Source organism: Rhizophagus irregularis, chromosome 11 (assembly GCF_026210795.1).
Source record: "Rhizophagus irregularis chromosome 11, complete sequence".
Classification (NCBI taxonomy): domain Eukaryota; kingdom Fungi; phylum Glomeromycota; class Glomeromycetes; order Glomerales; family Glomeraceae; genus Rhizophagus; species Rhizophagus irregularis.
Window position 1 is genome coordinate 2,239,794 of NC_089439.1, and position 27,300 is coordinate 2,267,093.

General features: G+C 28.8%; 3 protein-coding genes across 3 annotated transcripts; 1 reads left to right on the forward strand and 2 right to left on the reverse strand.

Moving 5' to 3' along the window:
- Positions 1-5,932: 5,932 nt before the first annotated feature.
- OCT59_002992 (uncharacterized protein) lies at positions 5,933-6,193 on the forward strand (the record flags this gene model as incomplete). The annotated part of the gene is made up of 1 exon (XM_025328627.2): positions 5,933-6,193. The coding sequence occupies one exon, from the start codon at positions 5,933-5,935 to the stop codon at positions 6,191-6,193; it is 261 nt and encodes an 86-aa protein (XP_025165744.2).
- Positions 6,194-8,804: 2,611 nt separating this feature from the next.
- OCT59_002993 (uncharacterized protein) lies at positions 8,805-9,746 on the reverse strand (the record flags this gene model as incomplete). The annotated part of the gene is made up of 1 exon (XM_066145323.1): positions 8,805-9,746. The coding sequence occupies one exon, from the start codon at positions 9,744-9,746 to the stop codon at positions 8,805-8,807; it is 942 nt and encodes a 313-aa protein (XP_065996056.1).
- A 4,981-nt stretch (positions 9,747-14,727) lies between these two features.
- On the reverse strand, positions 14,728-16,881 carry OCT59_002994 (uncharacterized protein; the record flags this gene model as incomplete). Its single annotated transcript, XM_066145324.1, has 2 exons — positions 14,728-15,696; positions 15,877-16,881. The coding sequence occupies 2 exons, from the start codon at positions 16,879-16,881 to the stop codon at positions 14,728-14,730; spliced, it is 1,974 nt and encodes a 657-aa protein (XP_065996057.1).
- Positions 16,882-27,300: the final 10,419 nt, after the last annotated feature.

The window sequence follows — 27,300 nt, forward strand, 5'->3', positions numbered from 1 at the left end:
TAGAATAAAATTAAATATTGAATATAAAAATAAATAAAGACTTTAAGTTGCTTGCTGCTTCAGTAAAAGCTAAACGAAATAAAACAATACAAAAAGGAATGAAGTTTAACAGCGATCAAAGAAGTCTAAAAGTACTATCATTATACAAGATGATATTATTTACTCTGTGAAATAAAAATAAAAAGTTTATTGTAAAAGGTTTACAAAATTTGTGAGAAGTAGAAAATTTTATTTAAAGCGATTGAAAAAAAAAATTGGAGGACATATAGTACATTAACAATTTCGAAATAATCTTGTCTTGCTTATTTTCATAACATAAAATTTTTATCATAGTATCTTAAATAATTTCTTATTAAATCTTAATTCATAAAATTTGTGCTTGTGATAAATTAATTATTTGAAATATTTTTGTTAATTACTCGAGAGTCGATTTTGACTTGATAATGTAAATATCGATAGTGATTGTTACGATACTTAGAAGACGGATATTTTGAATTAATTATGTAGGTTTTCTAAAAATGTGTCCTAATTCGTTGTTTAAAGTAAATTTTGCATTAAAGATAGAAAATGAATTAACCTTATTCTGCTTTATGGGATTTTCATGAAAACTGTTAATAACCTCTTCTATTTTATCGCAGTCGTTCGTTTCCTTACAGTCTGGACAAAGTTTTTGAGGTTTACTTCTAGTTCTCAGTTACTTTGAAAAGTACCTTGCCCTCCCCCAAAAAAAAGAAAAAAAGAAGTAAAAATGAAAAAATTTTTCGATAAAAAATTTTTTTAGTATCCGAATAATTTTTTTATAATTAATAATAATCGAACTTTCGACATATTAAGAAAAATTTTTGGCTTAATTTTAAATCTTACAAAAAAGAGGTTGAAATTTTCATACATAAATGTTTTGCATTCTTGGGATATATCTTACAATTTTTTGTTTGCGTTTGATTGTGTTCTTCTAGTAATAAAGAAAATAAGTGTGATGTGTCGTAAAATAAGTAAAAAAGAAAAATATTTCTACGCTTTTTACATTTACATAGGTGGATATATCGATTTAAATTGGAGCTGTATGTGGTTCTCCAAGTTTTTTTTGAATGCCGTGATACTAGTTCAAAACATGATACATATAATGCCACACGCATGTGGCGCAGTATAGAAGCATATTATTTAAAGTTTTGTGTGATAGACTTGTAGTGAATAAAGTCACAAAGTTGATTTTTTTTTAAAAAAAAACGTCCATGCGGTTAGAAATTCCGTTTTCGATTATCGTAACACTACATGTAAGATATTTTTATACACGAAAAAAATAATAATAAATAAATTTGTTCTATTCTTGACATTTTTATTAATAACCACGTGCAGAAATTAAATCCCGTTCTAGCGTAGTGAAATGATAAAATAACACCTTTATGATTTTAAAATAATCGTATATATAAAAAATATAATATTATATAAACATATAATTTATATAATTTATATTGAATTCGTGGCCCATACTAATTGGTGTTGATTCAGTTTATAATTACGAATTTGTACACTCCGCTAAATCAAACAAATCAACCGAATCAATAAAAATTAATAAAGTTTATGCCTCAACGAAAAAACGATGGACAGGTTTAATAACTTGGTTACCAGCCAAAGTGACAATTTTTAAAAGTAACACTTGTTTCAAATGATTTTATGGTTTGTAATTTAAAATTTTTAATTTAATAAACATTTTGATAATATTTGATTATTTGATTCCCGAATCTAAAATCATCAATTTATTTTTTTTAATTGTTATATATATGCCGATCATTACTATATGCCCAGATGGTTATACATTTGATCCGATGTGAAATTAGCTCGGATTCCATGAAGTCATAGTTCCGGATGATTACAAATGATTACGGTACAAATCAGATGATGATTAATCGGACCCCAGAATCAATATACAGTAACCGCCCCCAGATTAGGTTTATTTGATGTAGATGTACGTATGGCTACACTTTCATTACTCATGCATGTTAACAAACAATATGTACATTACAGTGATTATACACATATATTATATATTTATATTATATACATCAGTTATATTATATCACATTAGACAAAACTAGTGCACAAAATTATTATTAATAATTAAAAGGATTAAGGGTTCTACTATTCATTACTATAATTATTTATCACCATAGTTATTTGGACCTTTGAGTTTAATTAACTAATCCATTAAAAAATAACAGATAACTGATAACCCTAATCTTAACCCTACCCAAAAATCTGATCCGTGTTTTATCTTTCCATGTTTTTCCGTGAATGTATCATTTTCACGGAATTTTTACGGAAGACACGGAGAAATAATGGAAATATTTGGATAAAAATTTTTTATAGGGCTAACCCAAATACTAACCTTACTATAGAATAGTTACAAATAGATTTTTCCTAATTAAAAATACCGTATTTTGCGGTATATAAGGTATATAAGCATCCCATTTTTGCACTTAATGCCGGCCAAGATCCTCATAATTCTGGCCAAAATGACGATAATTCCGGCCAGGGTGCTTATTTTTGTGGGTGCTTACTAACAGCAAAATACGGTAATAAAAAAAATGAAAACAAATCATGTTTTAGTGATTTTCGTTTATCGTTTTAATTATCATAAAAAATTTCGTTTCGAAATAATTGTATGACTGTTTTAAAATGACCGGTACAATTATTATTATTATCATTTAGCCACATAGGTTCATATTGAACATCCTATGTATCCATTTATTTTATGCAGACATACAATAATCCATATATGATCATACGATAATTTAAGTAAGTAGAATAAAAAACACTTAAAATAACTTATTTATACATTAATATAAACTTTTTAAACTTTTATATAATAAATTTTTTAAAACTTTTACATATAATTTTTTTTAAAACTAATAACTTTTTTAACTCTCAATATGAACCAAAAAAGGCTAAACGATAATATAATTATTGTATGTGATATACTTAACAATACTAGGATAAAATGGCGCAGCCATTTTATCCTATTATCAAGTGGTATACAATAATATGTAATTATTATTATTTATTTATTTATATGTTTATTTTATTTTTATTTTTATATTTTATTTATTTTATTTTATTATTTAATTATTTTATTTTTATTTTTTTTAAAAATAATAAGATCAGAACTTCCATAATCACATACATATCGTATTCATTTATTAAAATGGTTGTTGAGATAGCTAGTAATAAACTTTTTCCATTATATATACGCGTATATCAAAAAATTTCAGCGTATAAAATCACATCATTTTTACAGTAAGTACTACGATAATTTTTCCGTTTCGAGTTTAATAATCGAGAAGATCCTCTGTTAAATGTTAAGCTTTATAAAATCAAAGTCACAAGAACAATATGATTACTATTAAACATTATGGAAAAATCCGCAAGATATTTGATTTATCATAATATTATGTATCTCTTCATGTAACAAAATTTTTATTGAGCATCGATAGAAAGTTTACAAGGAAAATTTTTTTTTTTTGTAGAACAAAAAACACAAGTTCCTTTATATCTTTTTATATAATTATTAAAATGATCATACTATACTTAACACATTTTTTTTAAAAAAATAAAAATTTTATTTAAAACAATATAAAAATTCAGATAATTATTCTTGCAAACAAATATTACTATTCTTTAGTAACACGAGAAAACACAAATCAACACAAATCACCTAATTTTATCTCAAATAACAATTCCTCTGCTGTCATACTTCCTGGTGCAAATGTATCGTTCTTATACGATCAGGTGCTATGTTCTTATACGACGTATATGTCACATAATATAGGTCGTATAAGATAGTATGTCGTACACGTATAAGAACGATACATTTGCCTTACTGGTGTAATGTCGCGTGATACAAATTTTCAACAAAAGCTACACAATATAAAACGCGTTTTTTAGTAACTTTGTTTTTCTATAAATAGGGTATGAAAATATTTACGTAAATCATTTCATTACTTGAGAATATCTAATTTATCATTTGTGTGTCAAATTGAAATGCAAATTAAAATACATACTTTAAAATTTATAATATTAGCAATTTTAAAAATCTTTGTAATTATATGTAAATTCTAAAGTAATATAATAAATTTATCTGGTACATATTATTAATTTTGAGTTTTGATATTGCATGATTTTCCACTATGACATTTACTTCCACATCTAGCACCAGATTGTTTACAGTGGCATTTATTTGTATTGCAGTTGCTTTTGCACTTGCACATACTTCCTGTAAGCATACCAGTACTACAGTGCATACAACTTAGTCCCAGCAATTAAATTTGATGAAATTTAAATCACTACTATTCATTCAAAAAAAAAGATAAACATAAAGTATAAACGTACAATGATAAACCAGATTAAGCTTAATAAAACTATGTTTTTAAATTTCCTGTAAAGTATTTTTTAATAAAGTAGTAGCAATTCAAAGTTGAAATATTTTACTATTAAATTAAATATTTGGCCGTTTTATTCTGACCAGAATTACATGTAAGTCTGGCCAAAATTACTTTTGTTTAATTATTAACTATGTAAATTTGGCTAGAATTAAGAATTATAACTTAAATTAAATAAATTTGACCAATAAAATTACAGGATTAGTATTACATAATGTAAAAAATTTGGCCGCTTAAAAATTTTTTTGTTGGGACTAGGTTGTATGCACTGTAGAACTCTGATTTTTCGTGCAGCCCTGCAAACGTGACATGAATTTTTGTTCTATAATTGGTATTCCAGCCAATGGTCGAATCCGTGTAAGTCTCGCTGCACAAACATTACACTGTGACACAAGATCTTGTCGACAATATCCCCATTTACTACTGATTTGATTCCAAGTTTCTTTTTGACCCCCATGCTGAGTAATTGTGGAATGTATTTTGCAAAATTCATCATACATATTTTCTACAACTAATACAGGAAGTTCAACTTTAGTTTTTTCATCATTTTTTTTTTATTTTGTATCTGAGTATGAAGTACAATATATAATGTAGTATTTGTAGGTTTAAGAAGAACTTCCTTTGTTTTTTGTAGTTTTCCCTGGTTAATCAAAGCTTTTTCTTTCTTAATTGATGCTAAGTTTTCAATATATTGCTTAACCAAATTATCAAAGTTTGACGCGAAATAAATGAATACTCCATAATTTTAGATTTAACATGAAAAAAAAATAAGAAAATGGTTAATTACTTAATACTACAATTTTCTTATTTATTAATAATCCAAATAGGCTATTTTATAATGATTATATGATGATTACATTTTTTTATGCATTTCAATTTGACACAAATAATAAATTGATTTGACGCACATCAGACTCAAATTTCAATCTGATGTAAGTCAATTTTAAATTTACGCCTATTCTAATCTGACGTACAACATATAAAAATACGTACATTCAAAATAAATCTTGATAATAGCCGAAACTCTGTTATAATTCTGAAAAAACTGTTAAATTAGTAATTTCTAACAAAGTAAAATAAGATTGAAGAAATTGTAAAACCTTCAAAAGAAGCAATCCAACAAGCTTCTAAATTTAACGCAAAATTTACCCTAAATAATGTTCCATGTGAATTGGAATACGACCTATCGAATTTTACTTTAGAAAATTTACAAAAACTTGTTGCTATTACTACACAATTTTACAACCTAATTCTTCTAGATCATCTAACTGAAAAGTGAAATACGAACTTTACTATTCTTTCTCATTTGCATTCGGATAACCTTTGCAAAATCTCGTCGAAAATTTCAATTCTTTTTTTTGATTTTACTTTTTACTTCTCATATAAGCGTCTTTTTTCGTTGTATTCTATTTAAACGACTTTTTAAGACATTAGTTTTTTCGCTATTTTGACTTGGGTAATCAACAATTTATCGCTATTTTTATAATCGTTTTATAATGTCATCAAAAAATGATCACGAACAAAGAACTCCAAATATTCAAAAAATCAATTTAAGTAACATGAGAACTATTAGAAAACCTCAAAGACTTTGTCCATATTGTAAGGAAACGAACGACTGCAATAAAATAGAAGAGGTTATTGACAATTTTCATGAAAATCCCATAAAACAGAATAAGGTTAATTCATTCTCTATCTTCAATGCAAAATTTACTTTGAACAAGGAATTAGAATACATCATCTTTAGAAAACCTACATAATTACGTTTATCAAGGCAAAATCGACTCTCGGACAATTAGCAAAAATATCTTCTAATAATTTATCACAAGCACAAATTTATGAATTAAGATTTATTAAGAAATTATTCAAGATACTATGATAAAAATTTTACGTTATGAAAATAAGCAAGACTAGATTATTTCGCAATTGTTAATGTATATGTCCTTCAATTTTTAATAAAATTTTCTACTTCTCACAAACCCAAATTGGTATCGGGACATTTCGCCAAAAGCCATTTCGCCGAAAAATAATCTCTGGCCTGAGTTATTTATAATTCTGCATAATGTTGGCCCTATTTTTCGGAGAAACGTCCTTTCGGCGAAATGGCTTTCGGTGAAATGTACCGTAACCATCACAAATTTCTCATGATTTTTTAGCTACTATTAGTATTATAAATTTTCTTTAAAAATATTAATTTTGGGTAACATATACTTTTTTTGGCGATAATAACTAAAAAAATAAATTTGAAACGAAAATATAATACTAACGATAAATTGTTAGTTACACAAATAAAAATAGCAAAAGAAAGATTTGCTAATAGCAACAAGTTTTTGTAGATATTCTAAAGTAAAACTCGATAGGTCGTATTCCAATTCATAAATATATTTATATTCATAAAACTAACCTTATTTAGATTAGAAATCACCATTTTTTTTTTAATTTTTTGTCCGAAAATTTCCGATTTGTGATCGTCGGAAATTATGCTCTCCGCAGTATGTTATTACACTCTTATTGTTTAAAAAAAAAAATTTTTCTTGAGAAAAATTTTTTGAAAATATTTTATTTCATGAGATTAAAATCATGAAACGTTTTACGAACCCGTTTTTTAATAATTTCGTTCTTGAGATGCCAATTTATGATACTCAAGTTTTTCTGAATGCGCAGCAAATTTCAACAATAATCGGTTACTCTACTAATAACATGAAAGTTGGTAATCTGAATGCCATTCGTTTCTTTCAAGACAAATAATCTTGCATGTTGGTAGGCAAGGCGCTTTGAAAAGTAGTAAATTCGTTATTATTTGATTGGTTCAGGATCCGAACAATATTAATAATACTTAGTTAAAGAAATTGTTTAAATACATATAGAGATTTAAAATAGTCTGAGATTTATACTTATGATATATTTATGCATAAAGCAGTTATACCATGGTAAAAAGGCGGAATAAAATAAATATTTATATAAAACTTTACACACGCATGTGGCGCAGTTTAGAAACACAATGGAAAAGTCACTAAGTAAACAAATTTTATTTAAAGTTTTGTGTGATAGACCTATAGTGGGTAAAGTCACAAAGTTAACATTTTTTTTTTAAAAAAGTCATGCGGAGAACTAAAGTTAAGAAATTCCGTTTATCGTAATACTACATGTAAAAAAAAAACCACCAGAGGAAATTTCCAAGTCGTAACTCGACATATTTTTTTAAAAAAAGAAAAAAAAAATGGTTTAATAAAAAGATATTTTTATACACGAAAAAAATGATAAATAAACTTGTTCTATTCTTGACATCTTTATTAACAATCACGTGCAGAAATTAAATCCGTTTTAACGTAGTGAAATGATAAAATATCACCTTTTATTAAATCGTTGAAATTTTAATTTAATTTAATTTAATTTAATTTAATTTATAAATGAAGTTTTATGATTCTAGAATATCATATATATAAAAAAATATAATATTATATAAATATATAATTTATATAATTTATATTAAATTCGTGGCCCATTCTAATTGGTGTTGATTCAGTTTTATAATTACGAATTTGTAGAATTTGTACACTCCGTTAAATCAAACAAATCAACTGATCAATAAAAATTCGCCCCAGTAAATAGTTTTTGTATAAATTTGTACCAAATGGGCTCATCCATATATAATTGGCTTTAGATCGGCTTAAATTTGGATTACTTTTTGCATAAATTTGAGCTAATTTCGAGCCAATGAGCCCGTTTGGTATAAATTTATACAATAACTATTTACTGGGCGCGTAATTACTAAAGTTTATGCCTTAACGAAAAAACGATGGGCAGAAAGTGGCAATTTTAATTATTATAATAAAAAATATTAAGATTTTTTTTTTAAAGTAACACTTGTTCAAATGATTTGATAGTTTGTAATAATTTAAAATTTTTAATTTGATAATATTTGATTATTTAATTCCCGAATCTAAAATCATCAATTTATTTTTTTTAAAAAAATTACTTCTACAATATGATATATTCGCCGCAGTTTTTGTTATAAATAATATATAATAGTTATTATGCAGACGTCCAAGATCACATAGTAAATGTGTGATAATAATCTCTATGACGTAATGCGTCAAAAATATCAAAGATCCTATTTGGCTGCATTTTTTTTTATTTTTATTTTTAGAAAACAGAAAATCAAACCCGTAGATTCAATTATACAGAGAACCTAAAAAGTCTATATATAATACTATCACTACGAAGCAAGCCACCCCAAGGCGTGACGCTTTCTGTTCTTTATGGAATAGGTGAACGCGAGTCAGAACCACGAACTTTCCCAGGAACACCCGCCTTAATATATATATAAGAAAAAAAAAAAGAAAAAAGGAAAGATAAAACAAAAATAAACTATATAATATCAAAAACATTTTTAAGAAAACTATTTTGTAAAGTTAAAAATAAATCTATATTATTGAACCCCATATTATCTCTATAAGTAGTCCAATGTCCCGAATGTAAATAATTACTTGTCGTCCAACGAATATGGGCGAGATTATCATTAAAACCACCGTCCCTATAATAAGGAGTAGTGGTGAGATGCTGAGGATTATAATGTCGACGTGGAGGTGAATTGTGAACAGGAGCACCTGGATCAGGAGAAGGAGGAGCTCTTTTCTTATGTCGTTTTCTATAAAATCTTTTTTTGTTTTTTGTAATAGATAAAGTATGTTCCCAATGTTTAACTAAGGAAGCACGACGTGTCCAAATAATTGTATCAATTGAAGACATTAAAGTCGAAAAAAATTTTAAAAATAAAGAAAACCGTAATTTTTTATCATTAATATAAATATTAAAAATTTTAACAAGGTCACTCGGGACCAAATGGTGTATAAGTAAATAACCAGGATGTGATTGTGGTAAAACGTCCACAAAAGAGGTATTAAAAAGGGGAAGATTCATAATGGTATCTTTCAAAGTAAAATTTCCTTCCTTCGTATTCTCAATAATAAATTCATGTAAATCATGAGCAGCTCGCATTAATATATTTTTGATATGAATTGAATGTTCCTTGCATAAGCCCACGTGCGTATTATCATCGCGGGCACTAGTGCATTCAATGCAAGGTATGCTGCCTAGAGGGTATAAACGAGGGTAATTGCGTTGTTGTATATCGATTGTTGGATATATAAAATTACATTTTTTAATTCTATTTCCTTGTCGTTTAGAGAGCTTGGCACTACACGGAACGTCCTGATCGTTAGAATTTAACCATTCTTTGGTGAAAGACCAATCAATATCACCATCAATAATTTGTTGTTTAATCGGAGATAAAGCTTTGTTATTGACCATCGAATTGAATATGAGAGGTTGGATGACATTATCCGCCCATTTTCTAACGTTGCGGTCCACAACGTGTAAACGATTCCAAGAAATGAAACCTAAACTTTGTTTGACAAAAAATTTGTGATTAACAATAATAGGCTCAACAAAATGAGCACCAGCTTTTGCTAGTAAATCTGCATCATCATTATAAGGATTGTTACTATGACCAGAGACTTTATGCAAAGTGACTAAAAGTTGCTTTTCTTCAATTAAGAAAAAAATTAAATCCCATATTAAAAAATTTGATTGTTTCAATTTTTGTCGCGGACTAGCGACACCTGATTGCATACGCGTGTTAAAAATGGTAATACAGTTGGCTGAATCGGTATAAATGTTGATTTTACAATTGAAAGGAGATACAATAAGGGCCGTGAGTATACCCATACTTTCACTTTTAGAAGACGATGGGAAAAAAACTGTTGATCCACTGAAATTGACTCGCGGCGTGAGGGGTTGAACTTGAGTCCATCCATATCCACTAATACTATGAATTGTGCCTATACGTTGGACAGAACCATCTGTATAAAAAGTTAATAAATTTTCTAAGGCTAATTGTTTTGCACAAGACTTTAATTCTACTTTAAGGTCTGGGTGACAAATTAAAGCGTAATCAATATGATTATCTATATTATTCAAAGGTAAAGAAGGAAAAGGTGTCAAAACAGCGTCTAAAGAACGTTGTGAAGAAATGTTCAAAGGGGATTTATCTATTTTAATAAAATGTTCATATGCAATATGCCGAAGCGTGTGAAACGGTTTCGTAGCTACTACGAAACTCTGACAGTTATAAAACTCTAAAAGTGATTTATGTTCAAAAGAAGATTTTTTAAAAATATTAAATAATAATAATTTTTGTGTTCTAATTGCAATAACGCATGTCGGACGAGCGTCGTGTGGATAGTAAGAGTGTAGAAGGCAACCCTTGCACGCAACAAGTCCAAGTAATTGTTTTTTAGGTGTTAAACTATTATTATGATGGGTTTGTTGGGGTATAAAATGTTGTAAATAAGAAATTGAAGTTGAACGATCTGTTTCCTGTGTTAAGGTCTTTCCAAAAATAACTTGTTTTTGTACATTATTCCAATGTATCGTCCATTGTGATTTAGGTGTTGTAACATCTGGTAAAGTTGAAGGGGATTTATGTGTTCTATTAATGTCGCATACAACATCGTTAAGAGGGTGGATCAGGCGTAAGTTATTACTAAGTACGTAATTGTCGGTCAAATTTTTGTACCACGCCGGGATTGGACCACTATAATTGTTGTTATTATTTCTTTTAACATCATGCCACGAGAGTAAATAATTCCCGTCTGATGAAACGACTTGATCCATGTAAATAATGTTCTTGGCTTTAAGAGATTTAATGTCAGCAGCAGAAAGATCTGACATATAATCTCGTATAGGGGTGTTTCCTCCTAAAATGTTGATATCAAAAGTGTAATTAATTGAAAATCCATATTGATTAAGCAAGCCTAAAGCTTGCGTTAAATAGGTAGGCTTGACTATATGGTCCAAATAGGTATTAATGTTGGACGGAATAGTAGGATACCAGATTTCCGATAGCGTGTTATATATTTTCTGAGTCGCTATTTCTCGAAGAACCGGTGTATTAAAAAGTGCACCTAAAATATTAAGTTGTGATTTCATTTGGATATCAAAAAAATTATTAATAGATTGGAACATATGGTTATAAATAATATTATCCGCCGTATTTGACGGAAGATTCAAACGTTGTTTGAATAGTCTTTTCAATGGTCCCATTAAAGATTGACATTGTTGCGAATTAAGGATCGTATGTTGGAAAATATATTCCAATTTTGGTATAACTATTTTGTTAATAATATATTGTATATGGTGATGGGTTAGTTTTTTGTTTTTCATAGTGTTGTAGTGAGCCATCACTATTTGTTTGCCTTTGCGTATCGTTTGTGTATGTTTATCTAATGCATTGATGTATAGACCTAAAATGCGTTCGCCTTTGTTACGAGGCGTGACAGGCGTTTCGTATGGTCGATTGTTAATTGTGAGGGTAATGTGCGGTTGTTTGATGGTACGGTCATTAGTTAAAATTTTGTATTTATCCATATTAACTTTAATGTTGTTGAGATCATAAAAGGAATTGGCAATTGATAATTTTTCTTCGATTTGCAATTGTGAAGAGCCAAACCACGTAGTGTCGTCAAGATAACCTACTACGGAGATGTCAAAGGTATGAATGACATCATTCTCTATGTGTTGACAATTTTTCTTCTGTGTCGCAAAGGTGGAGTAATGTAAATGTGTTAATTGATTGATGCGATGAAACATCGGGTCATAGTATATATTCCAGAGAAGTGGTGAAACAACTTCGCCTTGGTCAATGCCTTGGAGAACTGCATAAGATGGCAGTAAACCATTCGTGGTTATGATTTCATTATGTCTATCTGTAAATAAATTAAGAAAAAAGGTAATAATAATAGCAGGAATCTTTAAGCGTTCAAGCGCTAATTTCAATAATCGTAGGTCGACGCGATCGTATGCTTTTGATAAATCTTGTAATACGATCCAAATGGGTTTTTTCTTAATGCGCGCATGTTCTATTAAATGTTGTGTGATCATAAGCGGCTCTAAGGTTGATTGGCCCAGAACGCCCGCTTTATTGTTGAATTGTAAAATTGGGTGTTTAGAAAGGGCTTGATTTAATCTAGTCGAAATAATATTGACTAATAATTTCCTAGGAGTTTCCAGAAGAGTAATAGGCCTTGTATTAGTTAGTTTACTATTCCAATCATGTGGTTTCGGTATCGGAAAAAGCAACGCGTGTTTCCATTTATCCGGAATCGCTTTAAGTACAATACAAGCGTTGAAGATTCTGACGAGGATTATTAAAACGTCCTCGTGTAAATGTGTGATATCTTCGTATGTGATTTTGGAAGGACCTGGCGCTTTGTTGTTATTCAACTTTTTGAAAATGGAGGAAAGGTCCGATAGAGTGATAGGTTCGATTAAATGATTCCACCATTCTTCATTAATATTTTGTAAAGCAGGATCATAATGATCTTTCCAATCTTGTGGTAGGGAGTCTAAATTCCAAATATTTTTATCATTTGGTGGTCCCGCTTGATGTTGGAAATGTTTGATGGCTTGTTTTTCTATAATCTCTGGGTTATTAGTGAATACATGTTCACCTTTGTTGTCAATAAAAGAAAGTCTATCCAACACTATACGACGAGGTTTACGATTTAAAATAGAATTGATCATTTTAGTTTGATCGTGTTGTAAGTTGTCATTGCGTTCTGTGACATAAGAATTAATTTTGTTGGTAAGGTATTTGTCGTACGCAGATTGATAAGCTATTTTCATCGTATGGTATAGTCGATAAATTTCATCCTTTGTTGATACAAAATTATCAGGAGTAACCGTTAATGGTAAATTAATTGATAATTTATTAAAATCTAATAAAATCTTTAAACGAGGGAAGTATTTCATCCATCCTTCGTAATAGGTAATCCATACATGTCGTGGAATGTTGTGGAGGGTTGAAATTGTGGGTGTGAAATTTAATTTAAAACGAATTTTAATATGTTTTAAATTCAAAAATTGTTTCACTTGGTATAAGAGAATCACGTGATTATTCATTTGTCGTAATTCAAGAGGCAAATCTAGGTTTGATGATGTATTAGAATTAATAGATTTTTGTGGTATGATATACTCTTTAAGTTCGATTAAGGACTTCTCAAAGAGATTCCATTGTCGGTTTAAAGTATTTTTATTATTAATTTGTTGGGATTCTTTTGAGAATCTGTTGTTGAAAGTTGAGCGGCTACGATTAGTGTAATCAGACCATAATTTAACAGTCATTTGATCGTATTTGAAGATTTTCTTGGTTTCGTCATTCCGCTTATTAAAAGGAAGGACGTCCGCGAACTTTTCAAATAAATGCTTTTTTCTTGAATCAAAGAAAGTTTTTTCTAAAAGGGTTATAACGATATTGTGGTCAGTATTAAAAAAAGATTGTGGTATTGATTGTGTATATGAATGAATTGATTGTTCTAATAAATTCGTATTTCCATAATGATAATCAATTCTATTTGTACTATGGGTGGAGTTATTATCTAAGGACATTTGATGGTATTTAATCATATCTTTATATCCGTTATTTTTAAGTAAACGGATAGAGGGATAATTCGGGTCTGATTTATTCTTTGTGGTTACATTAAAATCGCCAATAACAATGGCGTATGAATTGTTGGTGTTGTTGGATTTAATAATTAGATTACTCAATTTTTCGACGCAAGAAGCGCTGATTGTGGTTTTGATGGCATCATTCTTAGGACTGGATGGTAAGTAGCAACAAGTTACGTTCAGTTGTTTTGATTTCTTAAAACCGAAGATAAGATTGATGATACGTCCTGCGAAAAATTCTGTATGATGAAGATGTTTTTCCATTTTGTCGGTAATCATGATGGCAACTCCAGTGCCTTTATTAGCGCCGGAGGTGTCGTGAACTATATATATAAAATTATTGGGTAAAGTAGGATGTTTGTGTTTATTGATAATGGTATTTGATTGATCTCCAAAGAGACTAGTTTCCGCTAAACCAAGGATATCAAAATTGTGTGCGACAAAATAATTAATAATGTCGTTAAGTTTGTTGTTAAAGGCTGTTTGGATATTAATACTGCCTATTTTAATATAATCAATAAAAAAATTATTATCATTGATGTTATCTTGATTGATCACATGTAAGTTTGTAGTATGTTCTTCGTTAATCAAGTGATCGGGATTTTGTGACAAGGAGTGTGAAATATTAGGAAAGGGATCAGATATATTTAGGTTGGTGTGTGACATTATTTGAAATATGTTTGAAATTGGAATGTATATAAACCAGAATTTGGGATAAAGACAAAAAAGGGGAATCAAAATGTGATATCTAAATTCTTTATGATTATAAAGAATGAGTCGCAAATTAAACCTGAGGTTTATTGCCCCAGTTAAATGGGTTGAGGATGAAGCTCGATTGTCCTGAAATATCTTGTTCGGGTGCTTCATATGTATTTTCAATGGTGCCTGTATCGGAGATATCTCCAGATTCCGTGTAATATTCATCTGACAGTGGGAGTGCATCACTATCAGTCATAACCGATTCAGTAGATGGTTGGATGAATCGTTTTTTAACATCCTTCAAAGGGGTCTTTTCATATGGGGTACTAGTACGTTTGGCTTTCCTAGCTGGTTGTTGTCGGGTGGGTGGGGTTTGTGATGCTTGTAGAGTGTTAATGAGCGTTTGCATCTGGGTCATTAAGGTTTTATGTTGATTTTCAAGACTATCTTGTCTATGTGTAAGCAACGCTATGTTAGTGTCAATTGTGGTTAGTTGTTGGTGGTGCGAGGAGTATTGCTCTGTGAACGTTTGGTGGGAACCCTGTAATACGTTAACGTGATTTGTTAAGGTAGTAATTTGTTGTTCCATAAGTGCAATTTTATCTAGGATTTCTTGGGGCAGTTGTTGTTGGGACCAGGACGACGTAGGTCTCTGATATGTCCTATCTGGGTGAGGCGTAGTGTTGTTATATGTTTGTTTTTGTTTGCCTCGTGTGTTCGGATGGGGACGAGATCGTCCGTTCGAGTTACCAGGATTATCTTTGGAGAGTCTTATAACATGGTTGTAAGTTTGTCTGGTTGTTTCATTGACGAGTATACGATCTTTGTTACGTGTGATGAAACGTCTTTTGAATATTTTGCGTTCATTTTTGTCTAAGACGAAATCAGTACTGGTGCAGTTTTTATATTCGTGTGTGTGGTTACCACATGCATTGCATGTTTTTTTGGTGTTGGTGTGTGGAAAAATGAAGATTGTGTGTTCACCAAATTTTGTACCCGTAATAGTGGTATAATCTTTTTTAATATCGTTTGGGTGGACGTATATAAAAGCGTTCTTGAAAAAAGATGAACGTGAGGTTTGAGTGAAAGTACACGTACGTCCCTTCAAGTGTGTTACCAAAGGGCTTAAGTCTTTTGCGTTCGTGTTTAAGGGTAAACCAGTGATTTTGTAGAAAGAAGAGGTTCATTGTGTGTATATTGGATGTTTAGGATTGCCTGGTAGAATTCTGGCTACTGAGTCCTCAATGGCTAAGCACCAGTCTTGTTCTAATAAGTAATCTGCTGCAGCCTTGTCCTCAAAGCTGATTATCAATTGTTTATAAATTGGTCTGATAAAAATAGGTTTATCATTATTGTTGCGGTTTTGGATTCTTTGAGGCGGTTTTTTGATTTCTTTGTAAGTGGTGATTCGTTTTCCCGTTGCGTCAGTTATTTGTTTTATCAATAACATGGCGTCGTAGTTGATAGGGATATCTAATATTTTGATGATAGTGTCATCTTGTAATTGGAGTTTGCGTTCAATTAGAGTATCAATATTTTGTTGTGTATATTCATAAATTTTAACATTGGGAAGGGTTGGAGGTGACGTTTTGATAAGGTGTGACAATTTCTCCTTAGTCGACACAGATATCATATAAAATTTAAACGTCATTTTTTTCAAAGATCTGACTTTGATAAAGTCTTTGTCTCCGATAAAGATGGTGTTAAGTTTTTGTAGAATTTCTTTGTCTGTAAGTTTTGGTGGAAAACTATCTCGTGGGATAAATCCTTCAAAAGAAGTTTGTATTTGTGTGTTTGAGGCTGAAAATATGTTGTCGATCATGGGAATTTCCTCCATTAGTGATGGATTGCCATTAATGGACGTAGATCCTTCTGCAAGTTGTTGTGTTTCATTTTGATTGGTAACCTCTATTTCCATTTCATCAATCGTTTCAACGATTGGTGTATTTGGTAAGTGGGAAGTGGGGTCACGTGTTGTTGAAGAAATATTCCCAGGGACTTGCTCCACGGTGGAGGAAGTTTGAGAAGGTTGAGAGGGTGAAGTCAAAGTAGGCTCGGCTGTCTTTTGACTATTATCATTGTTAGTTGTTGACGTGTTCGACATTTTTCTATTTTTGTTGTTTATAACGTTAGGAGCGAAAGTTCTATATATGTCTTCTTGTTCGGTAGAAGAATGATACGTTTTTTCGATATTTTTTAAAATTTTTTGAGAAAACTTGGAACGAGTGTTTCTGTTCATATAGATAGTGTAAACAAGAGCGTAGAGTCCGAAAAATCACAAATTAGACCAGGTTTATATGTAGAAAAAATAGTTTCAATAGTATATTTCTTTAGCTAAAAAAATGGTCAGAGTGATCGTCGGGAAAAGTCGTCCAAGTCGAATCTCCTATTTGGCTGCATAATAAATATAATTACGTATGCATAATATTTAAGTGATCACGTGATTCAAATATCGATATAGATCACATATATATTATAAAATACACTATATACAGTGGTGTGCAAAAAAAATGACAATTTTTCAAGTCACGTTAATTTTTTAACCAATAAACCAATCAAAAAATAAAAAGTTTTATTTTAAAGCTAAAACATAGTAGACTTTATTAAAAAAAATTAATATGGTATTCGTTCACCATTTCTGTCAATAACCTCCCTACAACGTTGCGGCATTGAATTTACAAGATTAATTAGGAGGTTATTTGGAATTTTTACCCATTCTTCATGCAAAAAAACATCTAATTCATTAAGATTTTTTGGTCTACGCAACTCTGTATTTCTCTTAACAATTGCCCAAAGGTTTTCTATGGGGTTTAGATCTGGACTATTGGATGGCCAGTCCATAACCTCTGGGACATTATTTTTGAGAAATTCCTTAGCAACCCGACTAGTATGTTTAGGATCATTATCTTGTTGCAGCCGCCAACTATCTCCTAACATACTGTACACCTCTGGAATTTGTCTTTCTAATATTTTTGTGTAAAATTTTCCATCCATTATACCCCTAAAACAAAAAAGACTTGTTTTACCTCTTATGCAAAAACCACCCCATGCAAAAATTTTACTTCGGTCTTTTGGTATGGGACGAATTGGCCGTTGTTTTTTATACCAATGTCTTACTGTGTTGCGGAATAGCTGGAAAGCTGTCTCATCACTAAATAAAGTATTTTGCCAGTCATCATTCATGTGATTTTGTGCCCATTCAATACGTTTATGCTTATGGGCTGGAGTAAGCATTGGTGTAGCAAGGGGGAGTGCATTTTTGTATCCGTGACTGGTCAAATACCTTGAAACTGTTGAGCGAGAGACGTTAACACCAACATCTTCCAATTTGGCAGCAATGAACTTGGCGGTAATTGTGGGTTTTCTTCGAATATATTGTCCAATTTCACGAGCAGCCTTTTGCGTTATTTTACTAATACGTCCATTGCCACCTCTATGTTTCACATCTCCGGTTTTTTTGATTTTTTTAAGGTTCCTATATATTGTCCTAAGTGGTATCTTTGTCAAAGAATGAATTTTGGCGGCAGTACGTATTCCTTGCCTCCAGAATTGTAATATCGTTTGTCTTTGAGTTTCTTGCTTAGATAGTGGCATTTTATACGGTTAATAAAATACAATTTTATTATATATGGGAAAAAATTTTTCGTTGAAAAATAAAGTAATCACGGGGCTTTCATACGCATATTTATTTGTGTAGATACGACTAAAATCGGATAAGTTATTCCTGCTGATCATTACTCAAAAAAATTGTCATTTTTTTTGCACACCACTGTAATTACAAATAGATATTCCCTAATTAAAAATGATAAGTTTATACATTTTTTTTATTATGTTCCGAAATAATTGTATGACTGAATGACCGGTTTTTCGGTACAATTACTATGAATTATTATTATTATTTATTATTATTTATTTTTATTTTTATTTTTTATTATATTTTATTTTATTTTAAAATATAAGATCATCTTATCTTCTCTTGCAGATTCTATAATCACATACATATCGTATTCATTTATTAAAATGGTTGTTGAGATAGCTAGCAATAAACTTTTTCCATTATATATACGCATATATTAAAAAATTTCGGCGTATGAAATCACATCATTTTTACAATAAGTAAGTACTACGATAATTTTTCGTTTTCGAGTTTTTAGCGCGACGCAAGTGAGAATAATCGAGATGATCCTCTGTTAAATGTTAAGCTTTATAAGTCAAAGTCACAAGAACAATATGATTACTATTAAACATTATGAGCAAATCCGCAAGATATTTAATTTATATCATATTATGTATCTCTTCATGTAACAAAATTTTTATAGAAATATCAAGGGGTAAAAAAAAAATTCAAATGTGAAAAAAAAATTTTTTTATTTATTTTATTTTATTTTAATTTTTTTATATTTTAATTTTTTTTTAATTTAAATAACTAAATTAATTTACGTCAATATAAATAATTTGCTCGGCGTATTTTAATTATCTAACATGGTTTTATTTATTTTTATTTATTTATTTACTCCTATGAAAAATTTTATCCGTTATTTCCGTAAAAACTCCGTAAAAATGAGTCTTTTATGGATTCATTCATGGAAAATGTAAATAATTTGATAAATTCCGTGATATAAGGTTATTAATTCCGGGAATATAAGCCTTCTGGAGAAAATATGGAATATAAAACGGATTAACTTTTTTTACAGGAAATTTTTTTGTTTTTTTTGTAGACAAAAACACAAGTTCCTTTTTATATATTAAAATGATCATACTTATCACACATTTTTTTTTTAAAAAAGAAAATTTTATTAAAGTATAATACAAAAAATTTAGATAATTATTCTTGCAAACAAATATTATTCCTTAGTATCACAAGAAAACACAAATCAAATCACCTAATTTTATCTTAATATACTTGTTTTTATCGGAAAACTTCATTTCATATTCTGTCATACTTATTGGTGTAACGTGGCGACGTGGCGTGAGTACAGATTTAACAAACGCTAACACAATATAAAACGCGTTTTTTAGTAACTTTATTTTTTTTATAAAGAGGGTATGAAAATATTTACGTAAATTATTTCATTACTTGCAATATCTAACGTCGCATGGTCGCATAAACAAAATACGTACATTCAAAAATAAATCTTGGTAAAAAAATCAGGGGAAAATACCGAAACTCTGTTATAATTGTAAAGAAACATTTGATTAAAGTTTCTAACAAAGTAAATAAGATTGAAGAAATTGTAAAACCCTTCAAAAGAAGCAATCCAACAAGCTTCTAAATTTAACGCAAAACTTGCCCTAAATAATGTTCCATGTGAATTGGAATACGACCTATCGAATTTTACTTTAGAAAATTTACAAAAACTTATCGTTATTATTATACAATTTTACAACCCTAATTCTTCTTCTGAATCATCTAACTGAAAAGTGAAATACGAAATTTACTATTCTTTCTCATTTGCATTCGGATAACCTTTGCAAAATCTCGTCAAAAATTTAAATATTTTTTTGATTTTACTTTTTACTTCGTTTTATTTATTATGTAAGCCTCTTTTTTCGTTGTATTCTATTTAAACAACTTCTTTAGTTTTTTCGCTATTTTGACTTGGATAACCAACAATTTATCGTTAGTATTATAAATAATTGTTTTACAATGTCATCAAAAAAATGATCACGAACATAGAACTCCATATGTTCAAAGAATCAATTTAAGTAACATGAGAACTAGAAGTAAACCTCAAAAATTATGTTCGGATTGTAAGGTGACGATCGAAAATAAAATAGAAGAAATTGTTAACAATTTTCATGAAAATCCCATAAAGCAGAATAAGGTTGATTCATTTTCTATTTTCAATGCAAGATTTACTTTAAACAACGAATTAGAATACATCTTTAGAAAACTTACATAATTAATTCAAAAATATCCGTCTTCTAAGTATCGTAACAGTAAATAATCACTGTCGATATTTAGCAATTAGCAAAAATATTTTCAATAATTTATCACAAGCACACAAGCACAAATTTTATGAATTAAGATTTATTAAGAAATTGTTTAAGATACTATGATAAAATTTTACGTTATGAAATAACTAAGCAGACTAGATTATTTCGAAATTATGTTATTATTATTTCCGTTTTCAAACCCCCCTAATTGTGTATCAATTTTGGGTAACACACTTTTAATCAGTTGGTGGCTAAAATCAACCGCAATGGAGTTTGTTGGTAGCACAGTGATAGGTTGATTTTTCCAAAAAAAGTAACTATATGTAATCCAGATTTTAAATTTCAGCCCAATAAGATCATGCAGATCGATATTTTTATTAACACATGATTGATATAATAAAGTGGATCAATAAAATACGTAACTTATCTCACGGGAAACCATTAATCATCACGATGGGCCGTGATGATAATGATCCGTGAAATATATAACTGGTTTATACCACGAAGACTAACTTCCTGTATACAATTTAAATACTAATAGACTTTTTTTAGCTTATCCAAATAAACATAAAATATCAAAAACACGGACGGCTATTATGAAACGTGATATTATCATATTTATATACTATATATTGAAGATTTAGTGTATGGTGCGACATCAAATCAAAGTTTAAGTTGTATATTACTGTATTGGATAGAATCTGTTTATTGAGGGCGTAATTAATAATAAAAATCATTTGTTTATTGCTTATGTCACAATACTACATCTACAACTACAAAGAGTAAACCGATAATTATATTACCACTGATATAAAAAAAATGATTTATTTAAAGAATCATACTTCAAAACGTAGTTAAATTTTTGGAAACTTGAAAAAGTAATACGAAAAAAAATAAAATAATAGAAAATTACATTAGTTTTTAAACTTAAACATCACTCGAATACTTAATATTCTTCCATTGAAAATGCACCTAATTAATTTTATAAGAATTTTTACTATTATAAGAATAATTACGAAAGTCAAAATCCATATTATTATTTGTAGCATATTTTTATTCATTATACGACTTAAAATATGATTTTCATTCCTATTGATATTATTAAAAGTGAAAATAAAACTATCTCCAGATATACAGTATATTATTTGATTTCTATGCAATCGGATTATATCCTCCAATATTTCGTTACTATCTTCAACTTTAGCAACTGTTACAGTACAAGATTATCACAAATTTCATGGAATTTTTCAAGATAAAATCCATCACGAGATCCACGAAATAATAATTAAATTCAAAAGATGTGGATAGCTTGTCATTAATTTATCCATTTTGAGATTGTTTCAGCATGTTTAAATGTAATAATTTCAGAATCAAGGTTATTTGTATGAGTCTCTATCTTCAACTATACGAGGATTTGATTTACTTTTTTAATAAATCAACTTATAATTTCTTGGTAATACTTTTTTATATGGAATACTCTACTTAAAAATTCTTTTGGATTTAAATTATAGAACCCTAATAAAAGGTATACACTTTTTTAAAGCATCCTTCAAACTATTGAAATCTTCTTTGTAGGATCGGATGTAAGTTCTGGATTTTTTGCGCAATAATAGGCTTTAATATAATATTTTCGTTTTAAATTTAATTTTTTAGTCATTTTTCATCGTATTTTATTGACCATCGATAGAGGAACAATCCAAATTAAATAAATAAACTTATTAATAATTAATAATAATCATCCGATTTTGTATTAATTTATACTACTTTACGTAATAGTGCAACTGTATTAATATAATATCAGAATTAACTCACATAAATTTATTATATACACATCATATTCGATCCATTCGGTAATTCAGCAGGACAGAGTTGTAAGGTTATCCTGATCAAAAAAAAGAAATTGTATTTCTGTTCATAGATCTGATCAATCATCTGCCGATGAAGATAAGAACTGGTCGGATGCTTTTTGTTACAGATAAGAAAACGTGCCACAAATAGTAATTATTGTCTCTCCAAGAGTGTTATCTTTTAACTCTGTAATTATCCAATCAACTAAGGTGATGACATGCAGGATTGTATGTTTTATTACATACTTATTTTCATACGTGCATCAACTGCATCATGGTTATTATTAAAATATTAAAAATAATCAAAATTTATTTATTATAACGCAAAAAAAATTTTTTTTTATTTTGTAATGCTACGCTTTTGTAACACTTAAATTTAAATGTTAATTTGAAAATTTATTGAATATTTATATACAAACATAAGATTCATGTTTAAAAATTGAATATAATTTTTGATTGATCGCTCCTTATGTTATATATATCATGATCTGACGGAATCACAACATTTTCAATAAATATTTAGTATATGAACTACATAATATTATTATACGTAAACAAAGAAAATTACTATATTCAGACTTAAAAAGTATTCAAATGTAAAAAATTTATATTGTATCATATAAATCGCTCAAAAATATAAAAATGTTAGTTTCCTGACGGACCTTTTACTGACTCAGTAATTGGATGAATCAATCTGAAAGTTTTTTTCAATCCAAACAATCTAAACGACTCAAAAAAAAAAAAATTATTGCAATGAAAAAATTTGCGTAAATGATTTCGTTACTTGCAATATCTAATGTCTCATAAACAAAGTTGAACGCATCCGTAGTACATTCAAAAATAAATCTTGAATATACATAGTAAAAAAATTAGGAGAAAACCGAAACTCTGTTATAATTGATTAGAAACATTTATGACTTTGTACTGTAACTTAGTTCACGTTGAAAATAAAAATAAAAATAAAAATGTGTCCCAAATGACACGTGACCAGTCATTTGAGATCATTTGGGTCACTTCGCACTGTTAGTAGCTCATGTGGGTATTTGTTCATTTAACATTAGTGACTCATTAGTGACAATGTAACAGTTTTGTAATTAGCTTGGAAGATAATTTGAAAGGAAGGATATAAATCTCAAAAAACTATATCTTATAATAAATCTTAATAATAATTTGTGTTTGTGAAAAAGCTAAAAAATATTTTCCTAAAATATCAAAAATGTCCTTCTCTACCTAATGCGCCTTTAACGTTGATTTTATAAGGTTTTGGTTCCTAACATGTAAAGAAAATTGATGATTTTAATAAGCTTGTGATTCTGGAAAAAACGAGTCTCTACTCCTCCCGCAGCACTTTATATATATCAGATATATATATACATATATTTATATTTATAACGTGTTATTTTTTCGATAAAAATTTTTTTGACATAATAAATATGAAAGTGTTCAATGTGAAGAAAAAATAATAGAATTCCGAGAGATTTCAGTCGCTAAAAGATGTACAGTAGGAGGGGCAGAAGGGATAGAAGATTAGAATATATAGAAGATGATATTTATTATTTCCGTTATTATTATCGCAATTTTGTGTCGTAAAAATTACTAATTTTTGTAAATTTCTAAAGTGAATTTTGATGAACCATATTTCAATTTTATTTACTTTACTAGGAGAAATTTTAATGCTATCGCTTGTCTCTTTACAGTCAGGACAAAGCCTGGGAGATTTTCTCCTAACTCTCCTGCTGTTACTATTAAAAATATTTTCTGAGCATATGAAGGCGCTATTTTGTTTGACTTATTTTGCAAATACTTAGTTGCAGTTTATTGAAGTTTTTTTTTTATTTTTGGTTTTTTGTTTTTTCTCTTAGTGCATAAGGTTAATCGAGTTTTTAAAAATTACAATTCATCAAAGAAAATTTCAGCGATTTAAACATATTTTCCTAGAATCAATTCACTGAACCAATCTATCAGATTTCTCATAATTAAAAATTTTATTTATTATTTTTAAAAATAATAAATTTAATTTGTAACAGGGTCACGACTCAGTAAACAAATCAGCCTGAGAGGATTTCCGAAACCCGAAACTAATTTCGGTTATTCCAATCCCAATTCTCACTATCGATGTTTGATAATAACCTAGATTTAATTTTTAGTCTTTTACTCTTTTTTTAAATAATAAAATGTCAGATAGTTTACCATAAAATTCAAAAAAAAACAAAGTCTGCAAGTAATACCGATGAAAGTCAATTTGGAGATTTTTTGAGCAAGGAGACGAATTAGACAAAGAACACTATGTTACAAGTAACTTTAATTCATAGTAATATAATTTTATTAATATATTTTCTATTTAAGTTTTCATTTATTATCAGTATATTAAAATTCATACAATTAAAATGAAACAAGCTTATTTGATATATGAAAATTCCTATAAAAAAAAAAATTCTAACATTCTAATAATTTTTAGTTGCAGCTGATTAACTTGATTGAAAAATCGTTTAAAGGAATATTCGTTATCTTAAGCGTATGCTGCATGCGTTTCATAAGTATTCCTTTCTATATAGAGTGTTAAAATTATGAAAAGCTAAAAAAAGAATAATAAATAAATGAATGAATGAACGGTTAGTTATAAATATATCTTTGAAGAAAATTATTCTTTATCTTAAATATAAATTTCAATGAAAATTAAAAATCTTTGAAAGCAAGGTATTTATTATATTCGGATGTTAAGAATCGAATTCAATACTCTTCAATTTATAAATATTTTCTTTACAACCTGTTGTTATTTAAAAACAGTTCATACATATGTCATTATATACTGACCATGAATAAATTGATTATCATAGCCGATTAATTATTTAAAATTTTAAATGAAACTATTATCATACTGATATTCAAAATCTATTTACCATCATATTCACTTCTATAGGTAAAAAATAACATTTTTTCGATTATATAACGAAAAACCGATACTTTTTTTGGCCAATAAGAGGCGCGGTTAGTGTTGTTAACGGTCCGACTTGGAGTCAAAGTCAAACCGAACCGATTGACTTGACCTCCAAGTCGAACCGATGGAGTCATTAATATCGGTCCCATCGACTTGCCTATCGACCCCATCAACCCATCGGTTTGACTCCCATCAATTTGACAAGTCAAGTCGAACCGAACCGGACGTGACTTAAAAAATCTTCAAGTCAAACCGAGTCGACCCATCGGTCCGGTTTGGCTTGGTTCGGTTTTACTTGTACTTAACAACACTAGCAACAACTTAGGGATGGAATCGGTTCAAAATGATCGACTCGAGTCGATTCTGGAACCGATCTTAAATTTAAAAGATTCTGGACCTCTTAGGCTTAAAACTACTTTTAACCATAGAAACCGTTCTGAACTACGAACCGATTTCTCAAGAACTGACTAGTCTGACGATCACACACATGCATGATTGATCATCATCACATGCTCTACTTGTTCTCATATTTTTATTTATTAGAGCCCGATGTGGAACCGAATTAGAGCCGACGAACCGATTTCCATCCCTAGACTTATGCATTATATGCATCGTGTTTTGAACTAAAGTTTTATTATAAATATTTATTGAAAATGTTGTGATTCCGCCAGATTTTGTCCTATTTATGTCTTATTACAGAAAAATAAAAATTAAACAAAATGGTGCTTTTTTAGACATTTATTACACATGAGCATAAATATTAAACAATTTTAACTCATTTACTAGTTTTTATAGGGCGTTCATATAACTGGTATAAATCTCAGATTAATAATGAATTTACTACTTTTCAAGCGCCTTGTATAAAATAATTAATCTCCAACGATGATCATAAACGGAAATTTCCGGACAAAAAACTATTTCTCACACAAAACAACTCCTTTTTTTAATATAATCGAAGAAAAAATCTCATTATCATGACTAGAAATTTAATTATAATTACTATTTTTTTTTTGAAATTTTTTTTAATAAGAACTGAGACGAATTTATTTTCTTAAAAAAGAAAGTGATAGGAAACAATTACCATTTTTTTTGTAATTTTTTTTTATTACAAAAAGAATAAATTAAAAAAATGTTGATTTCTAAATAAGTTTAGTTAGTTTTATGGATATAATATATTTATGAATTGGAATACGACCTATCGAGTTTTTCTACAAAAAATTGTTGCTATTACTACACAATTTACAACACTCATTCTTCCTCAAACGATGATTCTGAATCATCTAATTGAAAATGAAATACGAAACTTTTACTGTTCTTTCTCATTGGCATTCGAATAATCTTTACAATTTAATAATTAGCAAAATCTTTCTTTGCTATTTTTATTCGTGTAACTACCAATCTATCGTTGTATTATATTTTCGTTTCAAATTTATTTTTTTTAGTTATTACCGCCAAAAAAAGTAAATGTGTATATTTTTAAAGAAAATATATAATATTAATTGCTAAAAATGTAAAAAAAAAGAAATACTGTATCAACCCAATTAAAGATTAAATTGATAGAATAAAATTAAATATTTAATATAAAAATAAATAAAGACCTTAACTTGCTTGCTGCTTTAGTAAAAGCTACTAAACGAAATAAAACAATACAAAAGGAGTGGAACCAATGAAGTTGAACAGCGATCAAAGAATATTTACTCCGTGAAATAAAAGTAAAAATAAAAGTAATTTGTTGCGATTGAAAAAAAATGGAGGAAATTTGGATAGATTTACATTTAGTTACACAATTAGGGTAAAACGCCGATAATAATGAATCATATTCGACATAATTACATAACAATTTCGAAATAATCTACATAACGTAAAATTTTTATCATAGTATCTTAAATAATTTCTTAATAAATATTAATTCATAAAATTTGTGCTTGTGATAAAT